This window comes from Lithobates pipiens, unplaced genomic scaffold (genome assembly GCF_037356315.1).
Source record: "Lithobates pipiens isolate NorthernLeopardFrog02 unplaced genomic scaffold, aLitPip1_a1.2 Scaffold_16, whole genome shotgun sequence".
In the NCBI taxonomy this organism is placed as follows: domain Eukaryota; kingdom Metazoa; phylum Chordata; class Amphibia; order Anura; family Ranidae; genus Lithobates; species Lithobates pipiens.
In genome coordinates, this window is record NW_027507748.1 from 280,807,253 (window position 1) to 280,819,778 (window position 12,526).

Sequence of the window (12,526 nt, forward strand, 5' to 3'; positions counted from 1 at the left end):
AATATCTGATATCTATATTCAGACTGGGAGGAAGTGGTATATGACAAAAGCACTCAAGCAGAGTGGGGGACGTTTCGTTACAAGTAGGTTGGTATTTTGACATTAGGTTAGTGATGTAGGTGGGGGCCGAGTTGTGGGTGGCTTTGTAAGTTGTTGTTAGAATTTTTAATTTAATTTGTTGGGTAAGTGGAAGCCAGTGGAGGGATTGACAGAGATATGTAGCAGACACTGAGCGGTTGGTAAGGTGGATGAGCCTGGCAGCAGCATTGGACTGATGGGGGGATAGCCTATGTAAAGGTAATCTTGTGAGGAGGGACTTGCAGTAGTTGAGGCGGGAGATGACCAGGGAGCGAACTAGGAGCTTTGTGGTGTTACTGGTTAGGAAGAGGCATATTTTGGAGATGTTGCGGAGGCTGAGACGGCAGGATTTGGAAAGCATTTGGACGTGTGACGGAAAGGATAGTTCAGAGTCCAGGACTACACCTAGAACCTTGGCATGTGGGGCTGATAGTAGTGATATTGATCTTGACAGAAATGACAATCTTGACAGTCTTCTTATAGCCTAGGCCCTAGGTCATCTTTATGTAGAGCAACAATTCTTTTTTTCAGATTCTCAGAGAGTTCTTTGCCATGTGGTGCCATGTTGAACTTCCAGTGACCAGTATGAGAGAGTGAGAGCATTAACACCAAATTTAACACACCTTATGCACATCCACACCTGAGACCATGTAAACTAACGAGTCACATGACACCGGGGAAGGGAAATGGTTAATTGGGTCCAATTTGGATTTTGCCAGCAGTTTAGACATTAATTGTTAAGTTATTTTGAGGGGACAGCAAATGTATTTATACAAGCTGTACACTCACTACTTTACATTGTAGCAAAGTGTAATTTCTTCAGTGTTTTTGCAAGAAAAGATATAATAAAATATTTACAAAAATGTGAGGGGTGTACTCACTTTTGTGAGATACTCTATGTAATTCCTATTGTTTGCTGACATTGTTTCCCAACAAATGCAAAGCTTGTTGCATCTTTTTTCCAAAGTAATTTAAGAGGCAAACAAATAGAGACCAGTTCCGTGTTAACTTTTTGGGATTTTGGTTTCAGTAAAAGGTGAAAGGAATTTTGTATTTGTAAAAATTCTTATGACAATAAAATTATTATATACTGCATAATACATGCCGATTGTGACACAATGATATTAGAGGACAGTGATAATAACACCCCTGTCACTTACTGTCTGTGTCTAGTTTCTATGAATTGTATTGTGATAAATAAATATTAATCAGTATCTTACTGAGAATAGGTAGATTTAATTAAAAAAATATATATATATAAAAAAAATTTAAAAAATGGAGGAGGTATGGTACTAAATGTTTAAGATATGGGCATGCAAGGAAGGGACAAGCAAAGTATTTTCTAATTTTGAATAGAGTGGGGAATGTATTATGTTGTCTGTGTCCCTCTTATAAACATGACTGCTCATTTGCTCTCTCAGAAACAAACCCCCCAAAGATGGGGCCACTTTTGACAACTGACACTGGAAACACTGTTACCATTGGGAGATTGTCTTCTATGTGTCACTCCAGTGACAGCTATTTAATTTTGAATTCATTTTCCGTGTTAGTACAAGTTAAAACTCTGAAATAAAACTAAAAAAAAAATATTCTAGAAACTCTATACAAAACAAAAAAAAAATTTTTGGGCTGGAACTGTTTCCAAGTTTTTGTATAATTTATGTGGTTCATAATTCCGTGACTTATCAACAGTTCTGAGGTTGTCTATTTAGTTTCCTTTAGAGTATATCTACTTGGCTAGTCATCAGCCTATTAAAACTAACTCTAATCGGTAGATTAAATGACAAGAAAAGGTCAATACTCCCAGACTGTCCTGTGTTCTTTAGAGGCTGGTTGTTTAATATTTGTTATTCTGAATATAGAATTTGACAGCAAAGCCCTCATTGGTTGAGTCCATGTACAGTATACTTAGGAATGTGTTCCAATGACCTCACAATCTGATTTCTGTTGTATGAAAGCCTACAAAGCTTTCCAAAAACAACACATTAAAACAAAAGATATTTTTTATTGCTTGCTTTTGTAATCAACATACTCTAAAGAATGATAAAAATCTAGCAATTTAAACATAATTCCATAGCAATATTATATTTTAAAATATCTAAGTGTCACATGATAAAAAAAAGGGACCAGAGAAAAGAGTATAAATAGGTAAAGTTGTCTAGCAGCAGTCAGTACAGAGGCAAAGATGGCAAAGCTTATCCTCTTCACCGGTAAGTTAATGCTCACCATGCTATAATAGGCTTTTGTATTGTGGTATTTTATCGCCAACCACTGTATTATGTGGTTTACAGCGTAAAGCATTTATGTTATGATAGTAAGAGTGGCCGGCAAATCTGTCTGTTAAATTAACACTGATCATTCATTAAATTTTTATATTTTCTAAAAGGGTTAATCCACTTAAAAGGGATAATTTAGTAATAAATTAGTAATAGAAGAAGCCATGGTGGCCAGAGTTTTTCTCTGGCTTATTATATATTTTGGAAATTCCAACAGCAAGATCTCCCTTCTATAATTCTTAAAACAATATTAAAACCTAAAACAAAATATATTGCAGCTGACAAAACCTTAAATGTTTTAGCCACATTTGTTTTCTTTTGTTCTATTTTTTCAGCCAGTAACACATTTTCTGTCTATAAGGTGTCTCCAGTCTGGATGGAGGAGTTACGGAGACACTCTTGGACAACAGCATTGTCAATTTGGGGAGAGGGAAGTGTTAGAATAGCAGATTTATATGGGCACTATGGGGACTAACAAATTGAAGATTGAAAAGATGTTTTATATAAATAAAAAAAATCTGACAATTGTAGGCACTCCTGACAGTTTTAAATGGTTTGTATGAAGCCTCTAAATGCAACTTCTGGTTCATAGCTTGGTCTGATGAAATGTAACAGACTTACTGGCAAGAAACAAAGGCCTAAAAAAATTGACTGCAGAAACCAAATAAAAATTGGTCGGCTGCCATATTTTACATTTATGTTCTGGGGTTTAGTATAACTTTAACTCTCTTCCTGACCACCCAAATGAGTTGAGTGCAACACATCCTGTTGAATTCCTTATAATATAATATAAAATAAATGCAATATCCAACAGGATATGTTGAACCCTCTGACAATGGCCAGGGTAGGTGTACACAGCTGCAGAGATTTCTATACATGAGTCCCTAAGGATAATACAAAATTACCGGGCAGTTTAACTATCCAGTATCTACCAAAAAACAGAAAGATCAATATTGGATAGCACAACCATTTAAAAGTGTAATGGAGCCATGAATAAGTAGAAAAAAAACGGACTGGAAGGTGCCCTTATGCTTTTTTATCTATTTGGCAATATTTTTATGTTGAAAGAAAATGCATTTCTCTTGGAGTCCTAATGTAAATAGCAGAATTTCCTTTATGGTGATAAAGCAAAGACACACACTCAGCGCTACCCTTGTCCGTACACAAAGATAATATTAAAAAATAACAAAAATAACTATTATCCCAATGTACCAAGCTAATATAACATGGTATATTCCCGGAGGTTAAAAATAATATAAATTTATCAGTCACTGGCTAACATCCAGGGCTGGATCGAGGCTGCCTTCTCAAAATGGGCTGGCAAAGCCAAAGCCGATGGAACCCTGGCAGGATTGTCTGGATTCTGGCACTGGCACTGCTGCCTCAGTGGCCCCGTTCACCGCTTTCCTTGGACTTTCCCAGAGGGATTAAACCCTGCAATATACTGCCTGTTACCCAATACTACAATGTGAGTATTTTTTTTGCAAGTTTGTGTTTTAACAATACACCAGCTACACCAGCGTCGGCTTGGCATCTCTCTTTCCCTCCCTTCTTCTATTTCCTTTATGGTGTACTTAGCAAAGATATGTCATATCTTTGGTCATGATGCCAATCACTACAACATCACTTACCTGGAAAAAGCGAGCAGTCAGTAGGGGAGATTTACTAAAACTGGTGCACACAGAATCTGGTGCAGCTGTGCCTTGTAACCGATCAGCTTCTAGGTTTTATTGTCAAAGCATAATTGAACAAACTGAAGTTAGAGACTGATTGGTTACTATGCACAGCTGCACCAGAGTCTGTGTGCTCCAGTTTTAATAAATCTCCCACAATGAAGCTTTAAAAGTCCGAAGTCCTGCAGTATCAATGATGGCTGAAGAGTGAAATGAAGATGCACTGAAGCCAGGATAGAGATGACAGTCTAGAGCAGGGGTCTCCAAACTTTTCCAAGGGCCACTTTATTGTCGTTCAGACTTTAGGAGGTCCGAGTTGTGGCCTGCAGGGGCAGCAAATGTCATAGGCCCAGCATCACTGTGAATAAATATGGCCTCAGGGTTGGTGGTCAATAGGACGAGGAGTATTCCCTCTATATGTAGGAGGAATAGTATCCTATTATTGGTATCGATGGAAGATATAGTGCCTCATTGTTGGTGTCAGTGGGAAAAATTGTGCCCCAAGGTTCCCTGATAAAGGCTAGCAAAGGGCCACATCTGGCCTTCAGGCCCCAATTTGGAGACCCTTTAAAATAAGTTAGCAATTACAGCATAGATATTTTTGGCCTCACAGGTTCAGTTCAAAAAGGGATGGATAGGCCAACATTCTAATGGAAAAATAAACAGCTCAAGCTCTGCCTGTAAAAATGTAGAGGACACTCAGACATGAATGCACATTACATTTGCCCTCAAAACATGAATTATCTGGGAGTTCTATATTTTGCTTGGCAGAACATTTCTTTTCATATCAATGGAGAGGTATGGAAGAATATAGAGGTAACATTGACAGATGCTGCCACTAACAATAACATAGCAAACAAGGGTAAGTTCTATAATCTACCAGACACAGCAAGGTCATCAGGATTGAGGGTGGGGGGTATGGCATTGTCACCAGATTTTGCAGCAAAAGGACCAGATTACTGTCATCTCATATCTATGGGGACTTATTCAGGTTAGGAAGAGCTGATATGCTAATGACAGTCTTAGGCACACATTGCAAACATTTCTCAGGAGCTGCTTCCTGGTGTTGATTTCTCTGTAGCTGACCTAGAAATTGGGACCTATGAAATGTAAAATAAAGGGCACCCCAGACACAAGGTTATATTATGTAAAAAAACAAAAAAAGTGTGACAATATGTACTTTGCTCCATCTCCTGCGTGCTCTCTGAAATTCTAGTGGACATTGGTGGCATCCACCCTTAGTTCTCTTTCTTCTGCAAGCCCAACTAGGTATCTTTCCTTCCTGCCAAGCAGTACATCACTACAAGCCTAATTTTAGCTTTTACTTGGAACCTAAAAATTCCATTAAAAGGAAGGTTTCAGGTTAATTAAAATGTATTATATAATACCTCTTTCAGTGAGGGATTTTAAGTACAGTATACAGTATACCATGCAATATTCACCAACCTTTAATGTATGTCTTCTAGGGCTGGCTCTCCTGCTGAATGCTCAGTTAGGTAAGGTATTAAATATCTTTTAAGATTACTTGCTATTAAATGATATAAATGATATACAGTAACATACTTTTACATAAATTAGAGTATATTAATATTAAAGATATTGATATTAAAACAATTAAGGCAATCTTACACATTAGGTATTCTTGCTCCACTCAGGCTCTGCCTTCGAGCTGTCATGCTACTTCACAAACTGGGCCCAATACAGGCCTGGACTGGGGAAATTCAAGCCTGACAACATTGATCCATGCCTGTGTACTCACCTGATCTATGCTTTTGCTGGAATGTCCAACAACCAGATCACCACCATTGAATGGAATGATGTCACCCTGTACAGCTCTTTCCAAAACCTGAAGAACCAGTAAGTAATTCCTAATGTTAAAAGCATAGAATAGTATAGATGGCAAGTTAATAGTAGTATGCAAACACATACTGTAAGTGCCTAATTGCAGTATTATAATGCTATTATTCTACAAAAATTGTGTTTACCTAACTGTAAAGCCACCTCGAAGGTTGCATCTGCTATGGAAGTATGAAAGTGTAGTAAAGGGGTAAAACCAGACTACACTATTAAAAGTTATACATTAATATGCTAATTCAGTTTAAGCTTCCTGTCATGCTGCTAGAAATTGCATACAAATGCATAAAGGATTATTCAATTTTAATAATCTTATGGTAATTGGCTACAATAGAAAATTATAGTTTTCAAGTACAGGTTGTCAGTCCACCAGATGCCAGGTGACAGATGCACTCTGTTGCGACCAGGAGTACACCGCAAGGTAGTGAACCCTACGGTTGACTGCTACGTATGGGAGTCTGGGTGGTAAAGGAAGGCAGAACACTAACACGGATCCAACCAGGGTTAGAGCGTAAGATTCCCTAGGGCGTGAAGTCTAAGGCCGCGTACACACGCGCGGACTGTTCGCCCAACCTTGTTCGTCAAACAGTTTGACAAACAGTCCGCTCAAAATTAGCATGAACGGACTTGACCACACACGATGAACGAACAGTCCGCTGAAACCGTGCGCGATGACGTGAACGGCACGTACGACGGGACTAGAAAACGACGTCCTATACACTGCAATGCAACCTTCGGCGTGTAAATCCTTTCTGAGTATGCGCGGAACTTAGTTTGACGAACAAGCCTACACACGAGCGGACTGTCCGCTCAAACAAAGTTTCAGCGGACAGTTTTACGGAAATTCCGAAAAACTTTGTTCGTCAGACTGTCCGCTGAAACTGTCCGCTGAAGCCCACACACGAGCGGACTGTCCGCTGAAACACTGTTCAGCGGACAAAGTTGGGCGAACAGTCCGCCCGTGTGTACGCGGCCTTAGAGCCAGCAGGTGTTCACCAGAGCCTCTAGTGGTGAGAATGGACTGGGCTGCAACTGGCTCCAGGTCGCGACCCCCAGGGTTCCCTAGCTCATGCCCACAGTAGGCAACAGGAGGATAGGGATAGTAAGGGAATAAGCCAAGGTCGGGGCCACTAACAGACAAGGACAACAGAGTACACACCAAAGGTTCAGGGTCACAGGTAAACAGGGATAGTCGGGGACACGCCAAAAGGTCAGCGTCACGAGCAGACAGGAATAGTCAAGAACATGCCAAGGTCGGTAACAGAGACAAACGAAGAGCACACAGCAAGCAGGAAACAGGAAGCCAAACACACAATGAATACACAATGGTTGATCAGCCCTGCTGGTTTGCAGTGCACAGGTTAATATAGGGTTCCCTGATAGGGCCTGGGGTGGAGCCATGCTTAGAGGAGTGGTTATAAAAACAGCCAGGTGAGAGTGGCTGGCCTCTTAGTCTGAACACATGAGGAGAAGTAAGCTGACAGAGAAAGATTACTGCATAACCATGACACAAGTATTAAGAAGTATTAACCATATATAGTATTACTCATGTAAAATTACAATTTTATTTCGCTATAGTTGTCATTTGAACAAGGAGGTACAAATTGGTTAGCATAAAGTAATTATAATTAATTGCAGCAACAATATTTTCCACCTAATATCAACTAATGTAGGTGATTTAACACAGCTTATACATAAGAGTCTTACCATGTCTAGAAACAGAGCATCATTCTGTTGCTGAATGAATTGGTTAATGTATCCACCTCAGTCAGTGAGTCAGATTGCTACAAAGTCAGTGAACTCTTAATATATTAACTACTAGGTAGAAAAGTTTACCCTTGCAACTTTTACACTACAGGAACACTACATATTTGAATAGATTATTTTATATTACATTTTTTTTTAAACACAGCTCTTTTACTAAAAGTCAAATCCTTCACAAAGTACTTTTCGATTTCTGTTTTCAGGAATGGAAACTTGAAAACTCTGTTAGCCATTGGAGGTTGGAACTTTGGAACCGCACCGTAAGTATAATTCAGATAATTCTATTGTGAGGATGCAGGACTATCCATAGCAAGTTTTATCTTCTTTCTCTGTCCTTAGTTTTACTCAGATGGTCTCTACAGCTCAAAACCGTCAAACATTTATCTCATCTGTGATCAAATTTCTGCGTCAGTATGGGTTTGATGGGCTGGACTTTGACTGGGAATATCCTGGATCAAGAGGAAGCACACCTCAAGACAAAGCCCTCTTCACTACTCTGGTTCAGGTACCATTATAGATATAAGCTTCTGGGAGGAAGTAAACGACATTGGGATCATACTGTATTTACCTAATTCTGACATGAAATAAGACCACTTTTATTTTAACAGGAAATGAGAGCAGCCTTTGAAACCGAAGCTTCACAAACCAACAGACCAAGACTCATGGTGACAGCTGCTGTAGCTGGTGGTATTTCCAACATTCAATCTGGTTACCAGATCCCACAACTTGCTCAGTAAGCATTGCAAAATATAATCTCATATATGTAGTAACAGAGCTTTACAAGTTCTATGAATATAAACTCACAGGCTAGCATGTAATTCTACATGAAAACCAAAAAAAAAAACTGTTTTAAGAAACAAGAAAAAGTAAAAAAGTAAGTGAAGTTTACATTTAAAGCCAAAGCCACTTGTTTTTCTCCTCCCACCCTCCGGTGCCACATTTAGCACATGGGGGGGAGGAGGGGGCAGGATGTCTGTATTTCAAAGGTATCCTGTTCCTACTTGTGGGAGCCTCAGCCGCGGGTACTGACGTCACCACCTGGGCCCCCTCTTCCTCCCTCCTCCAGTAGGCCAGTAGGAGAGAGGAGAGGAGTGGAGTCTCGCGCATGCACAGTATGTTCCCTAACTCACAATGGAGGCTGCATGCACCCGACAGCTGATGGAAACATCAGCTTCGGTGCCAACATCGCTGGACTCCAGGACAGGTAAGTGTCCAATTTTTAAAAGTCAGCAGCTGCAGTATGTGCAGCTGCTGGCTTTTAATTTTTGCAGCGATGGGTGGTCCTTCGCTTTAAATCAAGCCAGTCTGGCAATAAATATGTGAACCTCTTTCACTGAGAAATTCTTTGTTTATCTGAAAGTTGCTGGACTGTCAATGGCCTTGCTTTAACTATTTCTATTTTATGTGTATTGTGTGAGGTTAGGAAGTTGGAAGGCAGCAACTCCCCCTAACACTCCCCATCTAATATACCAGCCTTAGGCAAAACAACTAAAGTTAAAAAAGGGGAAACTATTAATTTTTCATAAGTAAGTCTGCAAAATTATAATAATTCAAGGCAGATTTTTCTGATTATTGCATAAACACAATACTGACAGGTTAACTGAAGGTTGAATTACAGGAAGCACTTAAACTAAAATAAATGATCAAAATAAATGAACTATAGGAGAAAGTTCACTTTCAAAACAAATTTGCATTGCAGCTGGGACCTCATTATTAATGTCTTTGCATTAATTGGTTGGGTACTGCATACTTACTCTCCTTTCACCCCCTCTGGGTCCAAACTCCTAGATCCTAAATGCTAAAAAGAGTAGAAAAAATTTTACCATACCCTTTCAGAGTCCTAGATGTACTGACAAGAATGAGTAAATTACCTCTTTTAGTATCTCTACCTCTAGCAGTGTGACTTGTATGGCTAATGCCACGTACACACGATCGAATTGTCCGGCGGACAAAAGTACGCCGGACAATTCGATCGTGTGTGGGCTCCAGCAGACTTTTTCATCCTAAAAGTCCGGCGGACTTAGAAAGTAGTTTTGACTCAAAATTTGTCCGCCGGACTTGGCTTTCAGCGGACAATCCATTTGTCAGTGTGCTAGTCCGGCGGACTAAGAATGACGCATGCTCTGAAGCAAGTACGAGAAGGAAGCTATTGGCTACTGGCTATTGAACTTCCTTTTTCTAGTCCCGCCGTATGTGCTGTACGTCATCACGTTAGAAATTACAGACTTTTGGAGTGTCCATGTGTGGCCAAGTCCATTCATTATAAAGTCCGGCGGATTGTTTGCCAGATTGTTTGCTGGACCAAGTCCACCGGACAATTCGATCGTGTGTACGCGGCATAAGATGCCTAATACTTTTCTAGTGATGCTAAGGCTAACCAGGTGAATGAGACTGAAAGCAGTTCCGTGTGTGTGTGTGTGTGTGTGTGTGTGTGTGTGTGTGTGTGTGTGTATATATATATATATATATATATATATATAATTTCAATAATTTTTTTTCAATATTTAGGGCTTTGGATTACTTCCATGTCATGACCTATGATCTGCATGGCTCATGGGAAGGTTACACTGGAGAAAACAGCCCCTTGTATTCTAACCCCTCTGCCACTGGTGCAAACGCTTACCTGAATGTGGTAAGTATTTGTCAGACAATAATGCTAATATACTAAACCAGCTGAGAATATAAACCTTTCAATTTGGTAATGTTCAATTCAATAATCCAATCATTGGAAAAGCATCTGTGGTAAACTGAGTATTTAAAATGACCAGAATTTGCCTTTCACATGATTGTATAATTGAAGTGAATATTCAAACTTATATTATTTATAAGTGAAGATTCTCTACCTTTTTGGTAAATCATTCTTTATGTCAATAATGATGGTGAGATTATAAATGCAAGTGCATATCATCTGACCAATTTTAATATGTATCTGTAAAGAACATATCAAAAAATAATAGCTATCTATAGTAACTATAGTTACAACTGTATTTACGTGCATAAGCACATATACACAGACTATGATTTCTTCTGCTTGCAGGATTATGTTATGAACTACTGGTTGAACAATGGTGCACCAGCTTCAAAACTCATTGTTGGCTTCCCAACCTATGGACACACCTTCATTCTGAGCAATCCATCAAACACTGCCATTGGTGCCCCTACTTCTGGAGCTGGCCCTGCTGGACCTTACACCAGACAATCTGGATTCTGGGCATATTATGAAGTAAGATTACAAGGTTATTTTGCAGGAGACTATATTTTAGAGATATTTACCTATTGCAGGACATTACTAAAAGTATCCTTTAATGCCTGCGATTTAATACATAATATTTACAGTAAATTATGCATTACAATGGTAGTACCACATCAGTGATCCTACTAATTAAGTTACATTCTGTATTATGTAGAACATTATGAAGTAATAATTTATATTCTCCATTCAATAACTTCCATAGACTGAATATAGCTATTTTGAATGAAAATGAATGGATCACTGAGCCCTTTGCTGTGATCTAAATAATAGATATGCATATTTAACTTTTTTCTTTGAATTCCCTTAGATCTGTACTTTCCTGAAGAATGGAGCTACCAATCAGTGGTCTTCTGCTGAAGATGTTCCCTTTGCCTACCAAGGAAATGAATGGTTGGGATACGACAACCAGAAGAGCTTCCAGATAAAGGTATTTTTGTTATACAATCAAATAGAAAAAGACAAAATACAGAAATAGAGCCTTACACAACTTTTCATTCTTTTACCTACAGGCTGAATGGCTGGTGAAGAACAACTTTGCTGGTGCAATGGTTTGGGCAATTGATCTGGATGATTTTACTGGTACTTTCTGTAACCAGGGCAAATATCCTCTGATCAGCACCTTGAACCAAGCTCTTGGTATACAAGCTTCTGGTGAGTCATAAGTTTAGTTCATACAGTATCTACAGTATATCATTTTAACTGCTGGAGTGTTTTTTGAAAGTGTTTCTGTGTACAGTAATTGCATAGCCTCTCACTTTAATAATTATAAAAAATTGAGCTAAAACACATTCTGATATTCTGATATTCTTCTCTCTTCATTTACAGGTTGCACACCTCCCTCTTCTCCCATTGCCCCAATCACAGCAGCCCCAGCAACCCAGCAACCCAGTGGAGGAAGCTCTGGAGGGAGCTCTGGCAGCAGCTCTGGTAGTAGCTCAGGAGGCAGTGGGTTCTGTGCTGGGAAAGCAAGCGGCCTCTACCCAGTGGCTGGCAATAAAAATGCTTTCTGGCATTGCTTAAATGGTGTCACCTACCAACAAAATTGCCAGGCTGGGCTTGTTTTTGACCCAAGCTGTGAGTGCTGCAACTGGGCATAATCAGATTCTTCTACAGTACAAAATGCTAGTGTATTTACTACTCAAGTTACATGGAGACCACATAACTTCAGTGCTACAATAAATAATGTATTTAGCATATTCAAATTTGTCAGTGTTTTATTGTCAACTGTATAACATAATGTGACTTATACTATAACCACTCCTTAATAGGTTTCTACCTACCTATAGGAATCTACATACAGTGTTGAGAGTCAGTTTTAAAATAAGGTGATAAGACATGCTACAAAAAGTGCCATTGTTCACATACCTAAACAGAGAATCTTTAACCACTTGCTTACAGGGCACTTAAACACCTTCCTGCCCAGACCAATTTTCAGCTTTCGGTGCTCTCACAATTTGAATGACAATTACTCAGTCATGCAACACTGTACCCAAATGAATTTTTTGTCCTTTTTTTCCCACAAATAGAGCTTTCTTTTGGTGGTATTTGATCACCTCTGGGGTTTTTATTTTTTGCGCTATAAATTAAAAAAGACCGAAAATTTTGAAAAAAAACGCATATTTCTTTGT

The 12,526-nt window shown here is 39.1% G+C and overlaps 1 protein-coding gene across 1 annotated transcript; it reads left to right on the forward strand.

Annotated features, from left to right (window-relative positions):
• The first annotated feature begins 2,263 nt into the window (after nt 1-2,263).
• On the forward strand, nt 2,264-12,063 carry LOC143984338 (acidic mammalian chitinase-like). The gene is made up of 11 exons (XM_077484578.1): nt 2,264-2,288; nt 5,494-5,523; nt 5,683-5,884; nt 7,849-7,905; nt 7,985-8,150; nt 8,254-8,378; nt 10,154-10,277; nt 10,683-10,868; nt 11,206-11,325; nt 11,408-11,549; nt 11,724-12,063. The coding sequence occupies exons 1-11, from the start codon at nt 2,264-2,266 to the stop codon at nt 11,993-11,995; spliced, it is 1,449 nt and encodes a 482-aa protein (XP_077340704.1). The 3' UTR covers nt 11,996-12,063.
• The last annotated feature ends 463 nt before the right edge of the window (nt 12,064-12,526 follow it).